The 22,084-nt window shown below is 65.0% G+C and overlaps 1 protein-coding gene across 3 annotated transcripts in view; it reads left to right on the top strand.

Moving 5' to 3' along the window:
• The window catches only part of MOB2 (MOB kinase activator 2), a 52,103-nt gene that overhangs the window by 17,250 nt on the left and 12,769 nt on the right, over window positions 1–22,084 (top strand). For 2 of the 3 annotated variants that reach the window (XM_069565828.1, XM_069565826.1), the window contains exons 2-3: window positions 21,228–21,391; window positions 21,985–22,078. In XM_069565828.1, coding sequence (XP_069421929.1) covers window positions 21,228–21,391; window positions 21,985–22,078 — 258 coding nt within the window. Of the gene's footprint in view, window positions 1–16,382; window positions 16,652–21,227; window positions 21,392–21,984; window positions 22,079–22,084 lie in introns of those variants that run through there. The other variant, XM_069565827.1, reaches the window with a different exon arrangement.

The following is a 22,084-nucleotide window of genomic DNA, read 5'->3' on the forward strand; positions in this document are numbered from 1 at the left end:
ACAACGCGTGGAAAGACTGAAGGTGGCCTGGAGCCGCGCTGGCCCTCCCCATCCCATTGCAGGGCCCAGGGCTTCCGTGGGAGACCTGGTCCGTTCTGTGGCTGTGCCTCACCGTGCTGAGGGGCCAGGGGCCTCTCCTGCCAGCGCGGTGCGCTGCTAACAGCGGGGCTGGAGCAGCGGGCTTCCCGACGGCCCTCAGTCCTGTCTGGGCTTTCCGTTGTCTCTGAGGTGGGCTTCTCTCCAGGAGGGTGTGCTGCTAACCGATTATGTGCCGAGAGGCAATGGTTCTCTGCTGTCGGTCTGAGTCTTTGTAATTCTGATTCATGATTATGGTGGTTCTGTCCTGGCTTTTTAATTTTCCCTGATTTTTAAAACAATTTTGGAATTAATAGGTAATAGTGTTTATTTTCAGGAGTAGATCTTTCTGACATGCTGTCCTGGTATAGAGGCTGTTCTGATTCTTACTTATTTATTCTCTGTGCGTCCTTATTGAAAGAGAGCTCCACTTTAAAAAACACATCATTTACTCCCCTCTGAGCTCATCTCTGACTGCGCCGGGTCCTCGTCGCTGTGTCCGGGCCTGCTCTAGTGGCGAGCGTGGCCTCTCTGGTGGCCGTGGGCAGCCCTCTCGTCGCGGTGGCGTCTCCTGTGGCGGAGCACAGGCTGTCGGGGTGCGGGCCTCCTGGGCTCCGTGGCCCCCAGGCTCCAGAGCGCAGGCTCAGTAGCTGACAGACGGGCGCAGTCGCCCCTCAGCGTCTGCGGTCTCCCTGAGTCAGGAGTCGGGCCTGTGTGCCTGCGTTGGGGGCGGGGTCTCAGCCTCTGTGCCGTCCCCTGTTGTTCTCTAGTAACTTTGGATCAGACTCCACCCGCCACCCTTTCTTTAGATCTCTTTAAACAGAGCGAGTCTTGTGTGCGAGACTGTGTGAGCTGGGTGGAATGCTGGCCTCTTCAGCTTTGCGCTCTAGAGGTCCCACTTCTGCTGTCCGAAGTGTCAGAGTTGGGCTGGGCTGCCTCCCCATCCAGGCTCCCCCAAGAAAGGAGCTGTGTGGGTTGGCCCGGGCTGGCCTGTCCACACCGGCAGACCTCGCCGCGCGGGGCCCGCCTGAGCCCAGACGCCCCTGTGCTGGGCGCCTCCTTGCTTCCCGGGCATGTGTCTTCGGTGGCGGGCTCCCTGGCGTTCACAAAGGCCCTTGCCCTCCTGGCTCTCTCCACGCAGCGTGCTGCCCCATCATGTGCGTTACGCGCCGAGATGTTTCCTGTGGTTGCCTCCGCACGTGTTGAGAGCCCTCTGTGAGAACGTCAGCAGGGACACCGAGCAGCTTCTCTGCCCGTGGAGGGAGTCGCGTGGGGGCTGCTGCCCCCAGAGCCACACAGGTGCCCCCTGCCGTCCCCTCGCCCCTCAGCTCCTCTTTCTCTGCGTGGCAGCAGTCTGGTTTCCCACCTGCCTGCTCTGCCCGGGGCAGCCGTGGTCACAAAGCTCCCTGACCCGCTGCGGGCCCTGGGTCCGGAGCAGCAGGAGTTTGATCGTCTGTGTGGGCTGTCCCTGTGTGGGTGAGAGGCTGGGGTCGGGCCTCTGAAGGGCTCCAGGGAGACCCAGAGTGGGGAGCCTGACCCAGAGCGGGGAGCCGCTGCCCCAGCTCCACGTCTAGGTGCCAGGGTGCAGAGCGGCCAGTGCCAGGCTCGAAGCTGAGCCGAGGCTGGAGGGAAAGACGGGAGGGAACCAGGTGCAGCAGAAAGGCCCCGGGTGGGCCCGCTCTCCAACTCAGTGTTTTTCTCATCGACCTGTCTTGACTCTTAAACCACCAAACCCACTGATCTGGAGAATTGCAGGCCTGGAAAGCGCAGGCCCAATGCCATGCTGGAGCCTGGGACGGACACAGGAAGGGAGCCACGGGGCCGGGGTGGCGAGCTGGGCAGCGGTGCGGGGTGTCGGTGTGACAGCTCTGTAAGACGTGTTTGGGAAGGGCATTTATTCGTTAAGTGGACACTTTGAATAACTGTCTGAAGTAGAACTTGAAAAGCAGCTCTGAAAATAGCAGCCTTCATTTGAAGTTCGCAGCCAGCCTGTAGAAACACGGATCCGTTGGACACGCTTGAGGGCCGCGCGCTTGGGGGGCGCTTCCCGTTGGCTGTCTCCAGGCACAGCCCGGCTTCTCTAGCGACGGCCTCCTCAGCACCGCCGCCGGCCCCGGTGCCCGCTGCGCTTCTGCACTGGGCTCTCGTGTGCCCCCTGCGTGTACAGAAAGGACCCCCAGCGGACGCCCTTGGCCAGCAGGGCCCAGGCCCTGTGCGGACCGCCGCAGACGGAGGGCCAGAGGCCGCAGCCGCCTGTTCTGGAGGCTTCTGTCCAGCTGTAGTCATGACCGCTGGTAAATGCATCCTGTCACGTGGCCTAGGGCGTGCTGCGTGTGCGCGCGTGTGGTCTGTGTGCCCGCTGCGTGCAGTGTCGGGCGGGTCGGGCTGTTGGGATGGGCCTGGGCTGAGCACAGCCCCACCTGGGGGTCCCTGGGCGCTGGGCCCCCAAGGCGCTGGGACCTGGCTGGTCCTCCACAGTCTCTGGCAGCCACTGTCCACAGTGAAGGGGGCGGCATGGGGCCCCCTGCAGCTCTGGGGCAGTCCCTCCCCCTGGCCTCTCCTCGTGGGGGCCCTACACCCCTTCCTCTCTCCGAGCCCCACCCCGAAGCCCCTCAGAGCTCACCGCCGAGCTCGGGACCCTTGCCTTTCATATCCTCCACTCCCGGAACCCACAGCGGTGAAGCATGTCAGTGCACGAGGGGAGGCTTTTCCCAAATAGAAATCCCGTCCCGCGTCCCTCCTCGGGCCGAGCCTTCCCCTGAGCCTCAGTGGCGCCGGCCAAGAGCTGCGGGGTCTCGGGGGGCTGCTGTGTGGGGCTGTCCGGCCCAGGACGCGGAGGCATGGAGGCCGTGGAGGAGACGGGTGAGCTCAGGAGGGTGGGTCTGTTCTGGCTCTGCACCCCCGACAGCCGTGCCACCCCGTCTGGGGCGGTCGCTCCTTGCTGCTTGTCTTCGGGACCCGCGGCTGGGACACGGGCTCCCTCGCCTTCTCTCCCCGGCCGGCTGGCTGGCGGCCGGGCCCTGCCCTGGCTGCCGCCCCCCACCGTCTTCTCCGGCCCTGTCTGCTGAGGGGAGCATCTCTCCCAGCGCGGTGTTTCTTGTCAGTGGGGCTGAGCCTGCTTCGACGTCGTCATTACCTTTTTTCATGAGCCTTTGGCAGGGTCTTGGGGTGCTCTTGGGGTTCACGTGCTCGCTGTGGGGAAAGGGTTTTGCTTGCCCCTTCCTTCAGCCGCACTCACCATGCTGAGGGATCTCCTCCAGGAGGCAGAAGCCGCGCATCCCAGTCAGGTGGAGCAAGACCTTGGAAGCAGCTGGTGCTCGGCGCCTTGTTTGCACAGTGGGAAGATGTCCTTTCCTTCCCACAGCCACGCTTGCCGGATCACTGTCCTTGCCTTCACCACCTGTGTTCTGCTCCTGTGGAAAATGCTCCCCCACGTCGTGTATCCTGGGGGCCCAGGCGGTGCAGAAGCTCTGCCAGCCGGGAGTTGGCTGGACTGCCCCGCAGCTATCCCATGGGGAGAGGCGCACTGGGAAGTGCTGGCCGCTCTCCGCCTCAGCCCACCCAGCCCGCTCTGCACGCCTCTGGGCTGGTCTAGGGGCACCCCGGAGGCGGTCTGACCCGCCTCGCGGTTCTCCGGAGAACCGGGCGGGGGCGGGGATGGGGAGACTCGGGGAGCTCCGCCTGTGGCCCCTGCGTCCACCAGAGGGCGCGCCGGACACGCAGGATGCCGGAGCCCGGAGCCCCGGGGCCGGGCTTCAGACCGCGGCGCGGGCCGGCGGAGCGGGGAGCGGGACCCCGCGTCCACGCGGGCTGCGCGGCGCTGCCGCTCTACTGGGTGGGCGTGGCACGGGTGGGTTTGGTGGGAAGGTGGGAGCCTCGGGTTCTGGGTCCCACCTGCATGGGGCGGGGGCAGGGCCTGGGGATGGGGTCTCCCGGCAGCATCAGTGTCTCAGTGTGAGTGTCTGAACGGGGAAGTAGCTGTTCGGCCTTCGACGGCCCTACTGCTGGCCTCCTTCATTGTACCGCGCCCGCGCCTACGCCCCCTCCCCTACGCCCCCTCCCCACCCCCGCCGTCCCCACTGGGATCCTGTTTGGGGGATTCTTGGCAGCTCGTGAGCACCTCCTGCCTGGAAGCACCCCTCAGGTGAGGGCCCTCAGGGGCACGTGTCCACCCTGTGCCCCGTGCTCTAGGGAGCCCTGGCCACCACGGGGGGCTGGCTTCAGTGGCGGCCCGTGTTTGAGCAGCTAAGGGCCACCAAGGCCAGGGGCTGCGTCTCGCCACTCACTGACCTTCAGTGAAGTTTTTGTCAATACTTCCCAGAATCCTCATGAAAGCAGCAACCCCCGGCAGAGCGCACTGTCCGCTGTACCCATTCTGCCACGGTGGCCTGAGACCTGGGGCAGGTCATCCAGCGTCAGGGACTCCGCCTGTGGCCTCAGCAGAGGGGGCGGGGACCTCCCTGAGCCGCAGAGGCCTCCTCCACGTGGTTTCGGAATCCCGAGGGGGGTGGTGGCTGGTGGCGGTGTGGTCCTGTGAAGGCAGGGTGGCTGAGGGGCCGCGAGCAGGAGGCTCCCCAGGGCCTCTTTCTGGGTGGATGTGGACGTGTCTGCTGCCCACATGGCCTGCCCTTCCTGTGCAGGCAGGAACCTGAGTTCCCAGCCCCGGCCTGCCTCCGGCCAGAGAGTCCAGAGGGTGGCGGACCTGTACTCTGTGCTGGCCTCTGGGCACGTCTCCGTGAAGACACAGGCGTCCATTTGGAAGCCTTGGGCAGGGCCTTGGGTTTAGCCCACGGCCTTGGACAGGATGCGGGTAGCCCACTGACCCTCAGGGCTGGGTCCCAGGGTTCTCTGACTGGTATTTGAGGATGAGGGATGGAAGGAGGGGAGTCGGGCAAGGCTGAGCTGTGCGGGGACACTGTTAAGATGAGTTTTCTCTGAAGCCCACTGGGCCCATAGGCAGGGTTGGCCCACGTCCGTGAATCTGCCTGAACTGGGTGGGAAGCCTTGCCCACAGGTGGGTGGAGGAGGGGTGTGGGCAGCTTGTGAGCACCCCCTGTCTGGAAGCACCCCTCAGGTGAGTGGAAGCTTTGGGGGGCTGTCAGAAAGGGGAGAGCCCAGGGGCCCCATTGGAGGGGAGCAGGGGCCGCCCGCCAGTGTCCCGTCGTGTTGGCCCCTTTGCTTGAAGAGAGCGGACTTTGCGTTTGTGTGTTGAATCTGCTCCCTCTCCAGCCCCGCTGGAATGAGAGCTGAGGGCTCTGGAAAGGCAGAGACCGATGGGAACAAAGCAGGGAGACAGCAGAGTCAGAAGTTGGAAGGCTGGCGATCAGGTGGAACGCAGGCGAGAGGAAGCGGAAGTCTGAGGAGCCTGGCGGGGCCCTCGGGACCTCCGAGGGGCTGGTTGGCGGTCTGGAGGTGCGCAGGAGCAGCTGGACAGCCTGCTCCCTCCTGCTTGCCTTGAACCCGAGTGTCACTGTCCTGAGAGCGCGCATCCTGGGACCGCGCCAGGGCCTCCGCCGTGCAGAGCCAACGGACACAGCTCCCAGCCCAGCCTGTGTCCAGGGCCCCGGCGCCTGCCGTCCACTCCCCGGGCGGAAGGATGGCGTCTGACCCGCCCGGGAGAAGAGCCCTCCAGACACCGGACAGTGGAGGGGTGGGTGTGCCCCCTGCGTGCGGCCTGAACCAGCCCTGTCCCCCCTCGCCCCCCTCAGCCCCCCACACGAAACTGTCGGTGAGCTCCTTGGTGCCCATCGTTAAATTTGAGTGGCTGGCCAGGAAGCACCCCGTGTCTCATGGACTGTGGGAACAGGAAGGCAGAGACCAACACCAGTAGAAAAAGAGGGAGCGGACGGAATACACAGATGGGCTGGTACTGCTGTTAGTCTCCTGAGAGGCCTGCAGGACCCAGAGGAGCCCCCGGCAAGTGAAAACCGACCAGTAGAGAAGAGGAACGCCCAGAGAATTAACAGGAGCGCTTGGAGGCTGGAGCTGTGATGACAGGGGGGAGTCGTGGTAAAGAAGAGGCGGCGAGTTGGGGGTATTTCCCAGCTGGGCCACAACGTCAGGTATGGCACCAGGTCGGCGGTGGTGAAGATGTCGGCGCGTCGGTGCAGGGGCCTCTGAGCCACGGTGGGGTTCCAGAAGAGGGGCTTTGAAGCAACTTAGAAAATTTCTAGAATCACAGGAAGCGAGTTGAGACTGAGTAGGCTCACCCCATGCCCCACAGAATGAAAGCTTCCCCGCTCCCACCAGGAAACACGAGTGGGACCTTCAGAGCATGGGATAAGGGAAGGATTTCAGAAACCTTCAGAGGGAACAGAGCAAAACTAACCAGGAATCTGAACAAAATTCAATCCGGAAACTAAAATACAAGGAATTCCAAAGTGGAAGTCATTTCTCATCAGCTGAACTATTAATCCAACGCGAGATCAGCATGGAGCGCTTTTCCACCTGCGAACCCTGGAAGAACAGCGCTTCTCCACCCTCTTTCGGGAAGCTCGCTGCTGAGGAGGCCCAGCGCCAAAGGGAGAGGAAGGGGGTCCTGGGAGGCGGCGCAGCCCAGCAGGCGGCTGGGGGCGAAAGGGGCCGAGGCTGCCCTCCTGGGCTCCCCGTCAGGAGCCCACCTGGGAAGCATCGCGGCGGCGGCAGTTTCTGTCCGAGGAGTCCAACCCTTGTTGGGGGCCTGTCCTTACTCAGAACTCCCTCAACTCGCCCTCCCACCAAAGCTGTCGTAAAAGCTGAAAATACGGGAGGCTGAAAAGGCATTCAGCACCTCTGGCCTCACCTGCTTCAGACATGCCCAGAACTCGCACGGCAGCCCCCACGGGGGCTCACACAGAGCCCTGCCCCCCCCCGCCCCCCCGGGGACAGGCCTGCCCAGAACTCGCACAGCAGCCTGCACGGGGGCCGGACTGTCTCACACAGAGCCCTGCCCCCCCCGCCCCCCCGGGGACAGGCCTGCCCTGGGCCCGACGGCCACGCGGGACAGCAGCCCGGCAGGCGGGCAGGTGCCGCCAGGTCCCCCCGCGTGCCCTGTGTCCACGACTGGAAGCTGCTCCACCAGCCTGGCGCCTCAGGCGCCCCTGGGTCACGGGGACATCTCCCTGGATGTGACGGGGCTCTCCCAGACACTCGACGGGGTGTCCCTGGAGGCGGTGGGGGCCAGCCTGGGGCGCTCACCGTGGGAGGGGTGTCACCCTCCGTCCCCGCTGAGCTCCCAGCCTGTCTTCTCTCGGGATCCCTTCCTCTTGGGAAGCTTCCCTACAGCCCTGCATGAGCAGTGCGCCTCGTCCACCTCTCTGACATTTTCCTCCGGGATGTTTGTTTCTTGATTGGATTCTAGCATTTCAGATTCAGAGGAGTCCCAGTATCTGTGCTTGAGCGCCTGTTGGGGTCGGGCCCCGTGCAGGGAGGCGGCTCCCCCAGCCTCCTTCCCGTGCACCGCTGCTAAGTCGCTTCAGTCGTGGCCGACTGTGCGACCCCATAGACAGCAGCCTACCAGGCTCCCCCGTCCCTGGGATTCTCCAGGCAAGAAACTGGAGTGGGTTGCCATTTCCTTCTCCAGTGCCTGGGCTAAATGTTGCCTCCGATGTGTTTATACCAGCGGGGAGGGCGGGGTGACTTGGCAGGACCCACCTCAGCCTTTTCTCAGGCAGCCCGGGCTCTGTGCCTGCTGGGCTTGGGAAGGTTCATGGGGGGAGGCGACAGTCCCTGTGTCCGGGCCAGCGCTTTGGGGGGTCAGGAGTGGCAGCTGCGTGACCTGGGTGCCCCGTAGTCAGTGGCGACCCAGGGGCCACTCGCTGGGTTTCACCAGCCTCTCACCGGGGGGCAGTTGGCTTGGCTGGAGCCTCACACGAAGCTGACGGCCTGCTCCCGTCCCCTAGCCCGTGGGGTGCCGCCTGCCTCCCGCTCCCGTCCAGGTGCTCTTCCTGCTTGGCTGCCCCCTGCTCAAATGCCCGGGCATTTCCGAGCTCCGCCTGGCAGCCAGGCCCAGGGGGCCACTCCGCCCCAGCCGCATGTCTTCTCTGCCCTCCTTGGCGGGCGGTCCGGGGGTGGTGTGCCGACACGGGATGGATGCGGAGGGAACCCAGCACTCAGCCTCGGGCGGGCGAGGCTAGCGGGGCTCCTGTTTGCCCGGGCTGCATGAGGTGGGGGGCTGCCCTTCTCCCCGTTAGTGTGAGGAGCTGGGCAGCTTCCCAGGAGCCCTGGTGGCCTGGGGCTTCCTCCTCTTTCTCTAGAGAAGGGGCGCAGGGCTGGGAGGGAGGCGGGGTGTGGCCCTTCCCAGTGACTCACCTGCCGCCTGAGCAGCCGCAGGGCTGCGTGTGAGGCCCGCCTCTCCCTGCCCAGGGCAGCCGAGCTCTTGCCAGGAGTAGAAATTCACGTCCCTTAGTCCCGGGCCTGCCCTCCTGGAGGTGCGAGTGCCCCGGAGCCAGCGGCGGTGGGGTCACATGTGGGCCTTGTCTCGGCTGTGCCTCCGCCTCCTGCACTATGAGATGGGGCGTCGGGTCAGGTGAGTGGGCCTGGAGAGGGGAGCGCTGGAATGGGGCAGGGGGTGGCCCAGGCCTGGGGCTGGCACGAGGGTGTCACCCTGGGCAGTGGAGGCCCGGGAACTCGTGCCCGGGGCTCCCGGCCATCGAGGTTCCAGCTGGCTTTGGGCGGAGCAGGTCCAGAGCAGGCCGGGCAGTGAGGAGACGCCACGGGAGGTTCTGCTTCTGCCCCTGCCCCCTGGGGGCCTCTGGTCTCAGGAGGCTGTTTCTGTGCTGGCCGCGAGGCAGTCACTGCAGACGACCTCCACCTACCCGCCTTCCACCTCCGCCTCTCCTGGTGTGCGCATCTCCTTGGCTCCAAGCTGGTTTCTTTGAGTGGATCTCTAGCTTTCCCCTCTGAGAGCCAGCGTGGTGACCGCCGCCGCCCCCACCACTACCACCACTGGTAGCATCGGCTGCGACATTTGGCGGGCGTCCCAGCCCTTCTGATGGAAACCGCAGGAGCCCCTGTTCCACTCACAGGGCCTTGAACAGGGACTCGATCCACCCGCCCAGCCTCAGGCTCACCAAGCTGCTGGCGCCTCTGGATGTGGCCCCAGTGGTGTGACTGCTGTGTGGGGTGCCCGGGGGCCTGTGGGGAGGGAGGGCAGGCGCTCCCGGGGCTCTGAGGACAAACAGGGCGGGCCTGGGAGGAGAGAGCCTCTGTGTGGCCACTCCAGTAGGCCTTGCCTACTCCCTTTTGTCTTTGGAAACCTAGATGAAGCTCTTTGTTACTGTGAAATAGATCAGTCAGGGAAAAGGGATTGGAGAAAGTGGCGACAGAGCTTGAAGCCACATCCAGCCTAGAAAGGAGCCGCTCCGGCGCAGTCGTCCCCCCTCTCTTTCCTGCGATACGTGAATAGCTCTGTTGGAACAGAACGCACGAAGGGAAAGCACAGCAGCTCCAAGCGCACAGGTGTGTGGCTTTCGGGTTAGAGCCCCGTGCCCCTCCCGAGTCGTGGAACCGGAAAGGAGCTGGCGCCCGGCCCTCTGGTCCCCCTCGGCCTTTGGCGCCTCTTGCCCTTGGGCGCCCTGTGCCTGGAGTCCTCGGCGGGGGCCCTGTGGGCCGTGGCTTCTTTGGGGCCTGCGGGACTCCCCGCAGGGGTGCCAGTGAGAGTGCCTGCTTCGCTGTGGGCCTGTGCGTGTTTGCCTCTGGTCAGCTTGCAGAGGTGTAATTTACATTCCACTGAGTCTGAAGCGTAAGCTTTGTTGAATTTTGACAGATAGGCGTAGTCTCTGACCTCCCACCAGGCTGATCTAGAACCTTGGACGGCCCTCGCCACACCCTCGGGGCTTAGCACCCACTGAGCTGCCGCAGGCCTCAGATTCCAACCTGAGCCCATCTAGAGTGTCCGGTGTGTGGGTTCTGCCCTTGGAGCCTGCTGCGGGGAGGCTCGCCCGCCGCTGTGGAGAGCTGTCCTCTGTCCTCTCATGAGGCGCAGCCTCACACAGAGGGGGCCCGGCTGGCTCCGTCCTTCCTGTGTGTTCAGACCAGGATCGCGCCGCCGTGAGCACCCACGCTGTCTCCGTGTGCCCGGCGCCTTCGTCCTCCCGCCGAGGGGAGCAGGTGGCTGGGTGCCCAGGGAGGCACGTGTGGCCTGTGGAGGCTCAGGTCTGTGTCTGCACGTGCTCTCTGGCCCTGTCAGCCTCCGTGGTCTGGTTCTGACTGTCCTGGTGGGTGTGGGTGCAGCTTCTCTAGGGGAATGTCTGTCACCGTGTCCTGCCTGCTCTCTGTTGCATTTTGAGAGAGCGCTCCGTCTGTCGGGAGGGAAGTCCTGGGTCAGCACACGATGCCTATCTTTTCATTCTCTCACGGGGTCTCTTGAGGTGGAAAAGCCCTTGCTGTGGCTCGTGTCCAGCTCCCCATCGCTGCCCAGGGGCCGGGCCCTGGCGGCTGCTCTGTTATGTGCAAGGACTGAGCGTGGGTTCCTGCTGCTTCTGGTCGGGGTGCCCAGTTTGGTGCATGCCCCTTTCTGCACGCCTGGGGTCAGCCTCCTGAAGGGGTCAAGGGCAGGCAGGCAGGGTGTCCGGGTGGACATGGGCACCTGACTCTCTCTGCATCCTTTACTGGAGCTCACTGACTCGATGGACATGAGTTTGAGCAAGCTCCGGGAGGTGATGGACAGGGAAGCCTGCTGTGCTGCAGCCCGTGGGGTCACAAAGAGTCGGACGCGACTGAGCTAAGCTTACCGGAGCTCAGGAAGGTGGCGGGCGAGGAGAGACACATCCTGATACCAGCCACAGGCCTGTGGAGGAGGGCCTGTGGTCCCGGAGGGCGGCAGCTCCGGCACTGTGCCAGTCCACGGCGCCCTCGGGGGCCAGCAGGGTGGCGGGGCGCACTGGGGAAGCCTGGGCCGGGCGTGGGGAGGGAGGGCATGGCTGCCCAGCAGCCGCATCACACCCCTACGCGCACACAGCGCCTCCCCGTGCAGACACACGTGCTCCACCTGTGCAGCCGTGGCGGAGCCCGGAGGCTGGGCCGTGCAGATGGCTGTCTCGAAAGGAAACGTGCGGTGGCTTCCGGCCTGGGGAACTTCTCCGCCCACTCAGCGGGAGGCATGTTTAGGCGTCTTTAAGTAGACGCACGTGGCGTTCGCCCTGCACAGCCTGGTTAGGGGTTTGTTTCGCGGTGTGCGATGGTCTGAGAGGAGCTCGGCAGTTGGGAGGACTGTCCGGACCCTGAGTGCAGGGCCCTCACTGCACAGGATTCTGGCGCAGGGGCGCCTCCGGTCCAGCTCTGCCATCCCCCTGCCTCCTGGCCCCGGCGGAGGCCTGAGCTCTCCAGACTCACCTTCTAGCACAGCAGGCTGCTCTCTGTTCTCCTGAAAGTCCGCCCGCGGGGCTGGGGACCTTGAAGTCATGGTGGCGTCTTGCCTGCAGTCTCACCAAGGAAGCGGGCAGGGCGATTCGGCGGGGGCCCTGAGGCCCTCCTTCATCAGCCTGGGTCCGTCCGCCCCCCGGGCACTCGGGCCAAGTGCGCACAGTCTCTGTGCTCACGGGTGCCCTTCTGGCAGTGGGGCCTGGGCCCAGCCCCGAGTTGTTGATGGTGAAGGACTTGGGGGCCCGTGGGAGCAAGGCCCAGGGCGTTGTTTGTGTCCTGAAAGGCCCTCTCCTTGGGGGCAGCCGCCCTTGGGGCTGGGCTCTGGGTATGGGGGTGCAGACGCCCGAGCGTCCTAAACGCGTGGCGCCTGACTAGGGCGGCTTGTGCTCCAGGGCACGAGTGCCCAGGCAGAGGCCCACCCGCAGCACCATCGGGCAGGGGGCGGGGTTTCTTCCCCGGGCATTCTGGGCTTCACTCGGCTGGCTGGTGCCTCGGAGGCCTGTTCACCTGTTACCGGCGGCCGCGAGGGTTGTTTCCAGTTTGTGACCTGGCGGATTGCTTGCTGGGGTCTGAGAATGCTGGCCGCCTTCCCCCGGGGCCCACCCGCCCTTGCTCGCTCGCTGGCTGCAGCCTGAGTGCGGGTGCCGCTCGTGCCCAGCCTGGTGGCCGCGTGGCCCCTCACACTGGCCCCTCTGCTCTGCCTGCAGGCACCTTCAGCCCTTGTCCCTGTGTCCCGTGCGGCTTCGCCGTTGAGACGTAGGAGCTGGGTCTTCCCAGGAGGCGGACGTGGCCCTCCCCTCGAGCTCCTGCTGCGCACCTTCTGTCGTCACCGCTGTGTCTCGGCATTCGGCCTCCATCCAGGGAACTTTTTGTCTCAGATATTTCAGTTTCTGCAAGTTCAACTGGGATCTTCAAAAAACACGTGTTTTAAAATCTCCTTGGAACGTGTCCAGTGTTTCTCTCATCTGTGGAGCAGGCGGGACGCAGCCGCGGTGACCCTGACGCCACTGCCTCCTCGCTGAGCCCTGAGCCCTCTCGGGCCTTTTCGATCAGTTGGTTCGATTCCTAGCGTGGCCGTGCCAAAGCCTTTGACCGTGTGGATCTCAGTAAACTGTGAAAATTCCGAAAGAGATGGGAATACCAGACCACCTGACCTGCTTCTTGAGAAACCTGTATGCAGGTCAGGAAGCAACAATTAGAACTGGACATGGAACAACAGACTGGTTCCAAATAGGAAAAGGAGTACATCAAGGCTGTATATTGTCACCCTGCTTATTTAACTTCTATGCAGAGTACATCACGAGAAACGCTGGGCTGGAAGAAGCACAAGCTGGAGTCAAGATTGCTCAGTAACCTCAGATGTGCAGATGACACCACCCTTATGGCAGAAAGGGAAGAGGAGCTAAGATAAAAGAGAGGAGAGTGAAAAAGTTGGCTTAAAGCTCAACATTGAGAAAACAAAGATCATGGCATCTGGTCTCATCACTTCATGGGAAATAGGTGGGGAAACAGTGGAAACACTGGCTGACTTTTTTGGGGGGCTCCAAAATCACCGCAGATGGCGATTCCAGCCATGAAATTAAAAGACACTTACTCCTTGGAAGGAAAGTTATGACCAACCTAGACAGCATATTGAAAAGCAGAGACATTACTTTGCCAACAGAGGTCCATCTTAGTCAAGGCTGTGGTTTTCCCAGTGGTCATGTATGGATGTGAGAGTTGGACTGTGAAGAAAGCTGAGCGCAGAAGAATTGATGCTTTTGAACTGTGGTGTTGGAGAAGACTCTTGAGAGTCCCTTGGACTGCAAGGAGATCCAACCCGTCCATCCTAAAGGAGATCAGTCCTGGGTATTCTTTGGAAGGAATGATGCTAAAGCTGAAACTCCAATACTTTGGCCACCTCATGCAAAGAGTTGACTCATTTGGAAAAGACTTTGATGCTGGGAGGGATTCGGGGTCAGGAGGAGGAGGAACGACAGAGGATGAGATGGCTGGATGGCATCACCAACTCGATAGACATGAGTTTGCGTGAACTCCGGGAGTTGGTGATGGACAGGGAGGCCTGGCGTGCTGCGATTCATGGGGTCCAGAGTCGGACACGACTGAGTGACTGAACTGAACTGAACTGTACTGTGGCTCAGACAGTAAAGCATCTGCCTACAATGCGGGAGACCCAGGTTGAATCCCTGGGTCAGGGAAGATCTCCTGAAGAAGGAAATGGCAACCCACTCTGGCATTCTTGCCTGGAAAATCCCATGGATGGAGGAGCTGGTGGGCTACAGTCCACAGGGTCGCAAAGAGTCGGACGCGACTGAGCGACATCCCTCTCACTGGTGCGCTGCTCTCCTTTCCTGAGGTTGGTGAGTTCCGACTGGACACGAACCTCGGGAGCTGTGCCTCGGGCGGTGTTCGCTTTTGCTGTTCACTCGCCGAGTCGTGTCTAACTCTGTGACCCTGTGACTCCGTGGACCGTAGCACGCCAGACTCCTCCGTCCTCCACCGTCTCCCGGAGTTTGCGGAAGCTCGTGTCCACCGAGTCAGTGATGCCACCCAGCCGTCTGCCCTCGGCCGCCCACTTCCCCTGGTGCCCCCGACCCTTCCCGGCGTCAGGGCCTTTGGCCCATCTGCTGCTGGATGCCTCTCTGTCTGTGAGCTGCCTGGACTCAGGGTGGAAACGACTGGCTCTCAGCCTCGTGTTCTGTGTTGCTGGGGTTGTGGCGCGATCTCGTGTCTGGCCGGCTTTTCTCGCCACTGACCTCGGGAGTTCTCCACCTGTCCTCTAGCTGGGGGGAAGGAACTCGCTTTAGGCCCATGCGAGCCTTGAGGTGGGCCGCACCCATCCTCCTGGGTGGGGTGTCCTCCCGTAGCCGCTCCTGGAGCGAGTGTCCAGGCGGGCTCAGCCAGGGACCCGAGGGCCCACAGCACAGCGCTCGGCATCCCATCCCCCCGGTGCGCTGCCCGTGACCTCTGCCCGTCTGGCCTCCCAGACTCGCTGCTGGGGCCCCTCAGAGGGGTCCCCTCCCCGCCGAGCAGGTCCTTGCAGGCAGGGGCCAGGCACCACCGCAGGCCCTTGCTGGTCACCTCCCCACCAAGGAGCCCGGAGGAGGAGACACCTCGAGGAGGAGACAAGACAGGACCCCAGCAGAAAGGCAGGGCTCGGCGCAGTGCCCCCAGTGAGCACCGCAGTAAAGCTTCCTCAGCCCGGGAGTCAGCCGAAGGCTTCGTGGCCCTCTGTCCATCCACGTGGCCCTGCCCTGGGAAGCCCCGTCCCCTCTGCTTCTCTGCCCTGCGTGTCCTCAGCCCCAGCTTCTGTTCTTGTGTCCGCCGTGGCCGAGACCCTGGGCCCTCCAGCGGGCCGTCGCGGCCCTCCCCAGGCCTTCTTTGCCGTCCAGGGCACCATCCCCTGCGTCCTCCAGCATCTGAAACCAGTTGCTGCTTATGGTGTATCCAGTGTGAGGTTGTTGATGGTGGAGGGCAAGTCCAGCATCGGTTACTCCCAGTGGAGAAAGGTCTTCATTCCCTTTCCATTAAAAGCAAGGAGCCCTCCCCCCTCATGTCTCCCCTCGTCTAGACTTCATTTGGGAGCTCCCAGTTCTCGCTCTTATTGGCCTTTTTGGCTGCCACTTCAGTTCTTTCTTTAACTCGCTTTATTTCTGAGGTTTCCAAATGTAATTTTTGAGGCATGGGTTTCATCTGTCTCGTGTGTTTTTCTGGACTGTTGCGATGATCGCTCTTCCTCGTTCTTTTCCATTTTCATTGGACTCAGCCTTGAAGTCTTGCCCACTTGCTTTTACGTGAACCACATGCTCCTGCACCTTCAACCAGGGTTCTGGGCTCTGCTGCCCTCACAGCTGGGGCGCCGTGAGTGGGAGGGTTCCAGACAGGCAGGGAGGAGGTGGGCATGGTCCCCGGGGGCAGACCAGAGGTGGAGGCATCAGGGTGCGCGCATGCCCGGCTCCATGTGGATGCCGTGTCCGCTGGGTGGGGACGTAGCTGTCGAGGTGGGTGTGCACACCCGTGCCCTTGCTCTGCCAGCCCAGAGCGCCGGGGAAGGGGACTCCCCGGCGGCAGGGTGGCTGGGTCAGTCTCGGCCTTCTATCTGCTCCGATAGGGGGGCCCAGGGCCCCTTGAGGAAGTGGCAGTTCTCATCCCGTGGCGGGGGGTTGGAGGCACCCTCTGCTCAGTTGCACCAGCTGCCTGGCAGGCCGCGTCCTCCCCACCCAGGGAGGCTCACGCTCCCCAGGTGAGTACAGTGCCTGGGTCCTGTCCTGGTCCACACGTGTGGCTGGGCAGCCAGCCTGCTCCACACGTGTGGGGTGGTCCCCCTGGGGGCTTTGCCGCAGCGCAGAGCTAGCTTGAGCCTGGGTGAGTGGTTGGCTCTGTGGGATGCGGCCGTGGGGCAGAGAGTCCAGCTGAGGCCGCGGTGTGGGGGCCTGGCCGCCCCAGGGCCACGCTCCTGCTGGATGGGGCTGCTGCTGAGTGCAGGCCAGCGCCGCGCCGACATCGAGCTGGGCCTGTGGCCAGTCAGAGGCTGGAGCTCAGCTGGGGTCGTCCTGTCAGATGGTTGCTTTTCTAGTCCTTGACGGTCCTGTATGGGGCCTGCGTGACGAAGACCTCGGTCACACCCGTCTTGTGCCCCCTCGGGAGGCCTCTGGCGTGTCCACGGGGTCTGCCGCCCTCTGCCTCGTGCCCACTTGGCAGCTTGTCTTCCCAAGAGCACTTGGATGGAGACGCTGCCTGCCTGCCTCCGCGCTCTGCAGGTGCACAGCCCGCCTCTCCCCGCAGCCCTGCCTGCCCAGAGCGTCCCTGGCCGTGTCAGAAGGGCCCCCCCAGCAGGTCCTCTCTCGGGCCACACCAACCCCGCAGCAGTGACCTCACCCCACACAGCGCCTGAGCGGCGCCACTTTGAAAGGCGACTGAGGCGTCCCCTCAAGTAACCGGGCTTGGCCGGCCCTGCCTGTAAAAGGAGCAGCTGCTGTCCCTGCCCAGCCGGGGCCCGGCCGCCCTCCCACCCGCTTGCCTCATTGGCCGGCGTGGCTGGCCCCCAGCCAGGGCTGCGAGGAAGGCAGGGAGCGTCGGGGCCGGGGCGCCTGCTTTCCCGGCTCGCTTCTGCGCTGCCCACCATGCTCGGAGACCGCAGTGGTCTCCCCACAGACCGAGCTCTGCTCAGCCCGCCCCCCAAGGCCGGTCTCAGCTGCAAGACAGTGCTTCAGGCAGTTGGCAAAGTGCTCAGGTGAGCGTGGCAGGGCCGCGGGCGTCGGAGAGTCCCTCGTCCCGCCCCAGGCTGTCTGGGTCTGGGGAGGCGTGGCCCTCCCCCTGGTCAGGTCTCCGTGTTGTGCAGACCCCGCCTGGGCTGAGGAGCGGGTGGGCCTGGGGCGGGAGCAGCTGGGCGTGCTCAGAACTTTGGAGTGAGGTTCTCCCTAGACTTCAGCCCTTCCTGCTGTCTGTGGGAGGCAGGGAGCCCCCAAAGCGGGTGTCCAGCCCAGAGGGTCTGGGTGAGAACGGGGCTCCTGAGACTGGCGTCTGCCTGCAGTGAGCCGTGCCTGCAGCAGACCCGAGTCATGCCCTCCTGAGCCCCCGGGCCACACCCCCGCCACCCCCGGTCCCTGGGCAGGGTGACCGGAGCCTGTGACGAGCGACCTTGTCCAGAGCCTGCCCTGGTTGTGTCTGCTGTGGGGCCTCTTTCCTCACCTCCCTCAGCTGCTCCACAGAGCCTCCAGTGTCCCACGTGAGAGGCTGGAGCCTCTCCAGAGCCTCTTCTGCGTCAGGGTGGAAGCGTCTCGGTCGGGCATTCAGGAAGGCGGAGGTGGGTGGGCAGTGCTGGGGAGCGGCCCTCCCAAGCGGGGCGTCCATCCCGTGCTGCGTGCTCTGGGGGCCCGGCTCAGCCCCGCGGTGAGGGGGCACCGGACACGCTGCTGGCAGGGAGAGCTGCCCTCCTCCCCCGGGAGCCGCAGTTCAGACGAGCCCCGGCCGACCTCGGCCTCCGTGTGCGCGCCATGCGTTTGCTTGTGATTCGGGGGCATCGCAGCTCTCGAGGAAAACTGCCGTTTGCTCTCCTAACTCTTTGAGGGTAACCAGGCTGCGCAGGCGTCTCGGGGAGGCCCGGCTGTGCTGCTGCGGTGCCTGGGGGAGCGGCCGCCGGCGGGCTCCGTGACCCGCGTCCCCGGGGTTCTGTGGCTGCCGCCCTCCTCCCCACAGGGCCGCCCCCAGCCGCCCCCACCACGGAGGACTCTGCGGGGTCGTAAGCAGAAGCCCAGAGTGAGCTGCCGTGTAGAGGTGTGGGGTGTGGGCACGCTGGTAGGGCCCCCTCTGGGATGCTGGCTCTGATTAGGAGCGGTGACGCCCCCAACAGTGTCAGGAGCTGCTGTGTGCGCCCAGCGTGGCGGGGGGCCCCAGACCCGGAGTAGGTGCCAAGGAGGGCAAGGGCAGGGCCAGCCCTCTGAGCCGGCTGGGAGAGAGAGGCCAAGGCCTGCCCCAGGGGCCAGGAGGGCTTCACACAAAGGTGGTGATTCGGCCAGGAGTCCGAAGAGCAGCTTACCTCCCGGGAGAGAAGTCCCAAGTATGCGGGCTCAGCGCGTGGCGGCTCCTGGAGGCCGCGGTGCCGGGTGGGGCCACGCCACGAGCACCTGATGCGCGAGGACTGGCCTCGGGGGTCTCCGCCGCCCTCGGCCTGCCCGGTGACTTTCCTCTCAGCAGGTCTCTTGTTTGGTGGGGACGCACAGCTTGTGAAAGCCTGCTCTGTTTGGGGCGCTGACCGCCCAGCCCCTAACCTAGAAGAGAAGCGACTTCGTGTGTCTCCCCACAGTGTCTGGCCGCTGCAGCTTGTGGGGATTTGACGGGGGTTCCGTGGGGATCTTCCCAGTCTTCTGCCCCCACGTCCCTGCTCTAGGGAGGGGCTGGTCGCCAGGGCCCGTGAGGACCCGCGAGAACATGGCCAGGGGCTGTCTGGTCTCCAGGTGTCAAGAGTGCAGGTGCCCCAGGCCTGCTCGTCAGAACGTGGGGTCTTGGGAAGGTGAGCTCTCTCCCTGGGCGCCTCCTTCCTCGCACCGCCCCGGGCTTCCCTGTGGGCCCACCCAGCACCCGGGTTTTACTTGGACTCCACGTCCTCGCGTCTGTAGGAGGCTCGTAACCCAGCTCCCCTCCAGCCGTGAGGCCGTGCCAGGCCGCCCGCCTATGTCAGCTCCTGCGGCCCCCGGCCCAGGCCACCTGGAGCACCCCCCTGGAAAAGGCGCTGGCTGCTCTGGTATCCGTTGGTATCAGGGGAAGGCGGCGGGCCGGCCGGGCTCTGAGGGGAGAGGGGCGCCGTCCCCCATGTCTGCACCCCCAGTCCAGGGCCACCTTGCCGGCTCTGTGCCTGGAGGCCCCGGCCCCTCGCCCAGCACGGGCGCCTGGAGGGGTGGCTTGTGGGAACACCTGGACTGCCCACCGCTCCCGGATGTCAGGACCTCGCCACAGGTGTCCTTGTGGTGGCGCCTGGGGCAGCCTCGCCTGGGGCCGAGCTGGCCACGGTGCCTTTGGAAGGAGTTGATGAACGGAGCTGGCGGCAGCGGCGCTTGGCACCTGGGGGGCGTCAGCTGGAGGGGCGTCCAGTGCCTGAGCCGGTGGGGAGACCCCGGCTCCAGGGTCACTGCGTGTTGCCGGAAGCCTGTGCCCGAGGGCTCTCACCGCCGACTCCAGGCCCACTTCCTCTGCCTCTTGGCCCAGCTGCCCATGTGAAGACCCCCAGGGGGAGGCTGCTGCACGGAGCGCAGGGCACGGGGGCGGGGCCATTGGGGGCTTCCGGCCTGGGCCCCCTCGCCCCAGCCCTCGCGGGTGATGGCGGCACCTTCCGCCCGCCGCCACTGACTCGGGGTGTCTGGCCCCAGCCAGGCGCGCCACCTGGAGCAGAGGCAAGGGGGTCAGGTCAGCGGGGCCGGGAGCACAGCGGACAGTCGTCCATGGGCAGACGCTCGGGGATGGGCAGAGCAGAGGGCCAGTCGGGGTGGGAGGTGCACTCTGCAGGCTGGCCCTGGGAGACCAGGGCTGTGGGCACAGCACCATCCAGGCAAGTGCAGGTTTCCCGCCGGGCGGCGGCAGCTCCGGGCTCAGACCCAGGCTCCAGAACGCGCTCCGCCCACCGGTGTCCGCAGCCCCTCTGGGGCTTGGTCCCTTCTGTGCCCCCGGGGGAGCTGCGTGGCCCCCAGAGGTCCGTGTCCACGCTTGCCCCCTGTGACCCGCACCCCCCAGAACTCCTGAGGTGCCCCCGCATGTGCCCGTGTGTGTGCCGTGTCTGCGCCTGGGCCCAGCGCAGGACCTCGTGGCCCCCACCCAGTGCTGGCCCTGCCGCGCCACACCCGGAGGCCAAGCACACACTGCCTTTTAAGGCAAAGATCTGCTGTGCGACGCTGAGGGGAAAACATTTCCCTGGCATTCAGAGAGCATTTTTCCTTCCTGTTTCTCTTAAATAAGCCACTAGCAACTTTTCAAAGCAGAAGAACAAAAGGGCAAGGTCAGGGGCTGCAGACCTTCCATCCTGTGTGACCCCCTGACCCCTGTGCCTCAGTGGGGCTGGAGGGGGGCCACACAGATTGTCTGGTTGGCGCCCCGTGCAGGGCCCACAGTGGGTCTCCCCCAGGCGCCCGGGTCCTCCGTCTTCCCACTGCCCTGAGACCGGCCCCGCCCCCTAGCCAGGCTACGCCCCCCAGGCCTGTGGCTGCCCCTCGGGCCCCTGTGGCCTGCCTCACCAAGCATTTATGCCCTCGGATGCCCCCCCGCCCCATCCCAGATGGCCCTTCCTCAAGAGTCCGCAGCTGAGGGCAGCCTTTTCTGGTCGGTGGGCTCAGGACAGGCTGATGGACCGGCCGTGTATTTGCTCAGAGTCGGGATGTCGCGCTGGAGGTCCCAGGCACTCGAGTGAAGGAAGAAGACGAGTCCCTCTTCTTAGGAACCTCCCTCACCCTCCGCGAGAGCCTGACCGGCCTTGAAACCTGGTGGGTAGGGGCAGTGTGACCCCGTGTCGGCCCGGGGGCCCTGCTCTGCACACGGCACACGCTGGCTCCCTCTGCCCCAGCCTGCGGAAGACACAGGGACTCGGGTCGAACCCGGCCCGGGCTGGCATCCCGGCAGCGGCTTTGGCCGCTCCGTCGGGCGGTCTCCTCCCCCTGGGGATGTGCCATCCCCTCTGTCTCGGGCCTCGGGGGCGGGGGGGAGGCCGGCTGTGAGGCCACTGCCGTCCCCACCGAGGTGGGGCTGGCGCTCCCTCAGTCCCGGGAGCGCTGGGTCTTGGTGCTCAATGCCCAGAGAACACCTCAAAGCCGTGTGTCTTGTTACACGGCAGCAGACTCTTAACGGATGAGAAAGGAAAACGTTAGAAGTGGCCGTTTCGTCAAATCTCTGTGACATGCGCTGGCGCCGACGTCTGTGCCTGGAACCACGCGGGGCCGCTTAGCTGGCGGCGGGGAGCGGGGGCCTGTGGGGACAGCAGGCCTCAGGGCGGCCCCGGGCGCCGGCGCACGGCAGGGCCTCAGCAGGGCGGGCTGCTGGCCCCCCTGTGCGGGAGGACGTCAGGCAGGACCCTGCGGGGCCGTGGTGTCACGGGTGGGGGGGAGCCGGCTCGTATAGCCACTCTCCCGTCCTCGGGTGGGCTGCGAGCCCCCTGTTGCCTCTGGCTCCAGGCTTGGGCCCTGACGGGGCAGGGAGGGCAGAGGCACAGGGCGGCGTCCGCCCACACCTGGGCCGCAGGAGCTGCAGCCCCCGAGGTGCCCCCGGAGCTGGGCCTGCGGCCTCCGCGCCTGCCTCTGCCGTGACCCCTGCCTCTCTTCTCTTCGCAGGAAGTCCAAAGCCAAGCCCAACGGGAAGAAGCCCGCCGCCACCGAGGAGAAGAAGGTGTACCTGGAGCCAGAGTATGCCAAGTCCAGGATCACGGACTTCGGGTTCAAGGAGCTGGTGGTGCTGCCCCGGGAGATCGACCTCAACGAGTGGCTGGCCAGCAACAGTGCGTGGGGGCGGGGCGGGGCGGGGCGGGGCGGCCTCTCGTTGCCCCAGGGACCCCCGGAGCTGGTGCCCAGCGTCTGCACACACAAGCTGCCTGAAGCTGAGGCACGGGACGGCCAACCCCACAGGGCCTTGGGGTCCCTGCAGAGAGGGCAACTCGGTGCAGGACACCAGGGCCGGGGGAGGCTGCGGGACGCGAGCGTGGCGGCAGGGCCAGGGTAGGGAGGGCCGCGGCCTGGGGGGCGGCTCGCCCGCACCTGCCAGCCAGGCTTGGCACTCGGCTCACAGAACACCCTCCGCAGGGCCGTGTGCCAGCTCTCCTCAGAGGAGAGTGCTGCCGGTGCTGCGGCCCTGTTAGTGGTGTCTCCCAGCAGCTGGGGATGGAAAGAGCCGGGGTGGGAGGTGTTCTGCCCAGGCCTTCGTGGAGGGCACTGGGTCGCAGTGGCTGGGGCAGTCTGCCCAGCTCAGCACCGTGGCCCGTGCCGCCCACCCCGAAGGCGATGCTGTGCTGAGGCTGCGGCCTCTGGCCTGGTCAGTGCCAGCCACCGTGCCCAGGGCCTGAGGAGAGGCTCTGGCCCCGCTTTCCCTTCGCAGCCACGACATTCTTTCACCACGTGAACCTGCAGTACAGCACCATCTCGGAGTTCTGCACGGGGGAGGCATGCCAGACCATGGCCGTGTGCAACACGTGAGT

Source organism: Ovis canadensis, chromosome 21 (assembly GCF_042477335.2).
Source record: "Ovis canadensis isolate MfBH-ARS-UI-01 breed Bighorn chromosome 21, ARS-UI_OviCan_v2, whole genome shotgun sequence".
NCBI classification, from domain to species: Eukaryota; Metazoa; Chordata; class Mammalia; order Artiodactyla; family Bovidae; genus Ovis; species Ovis canadensis.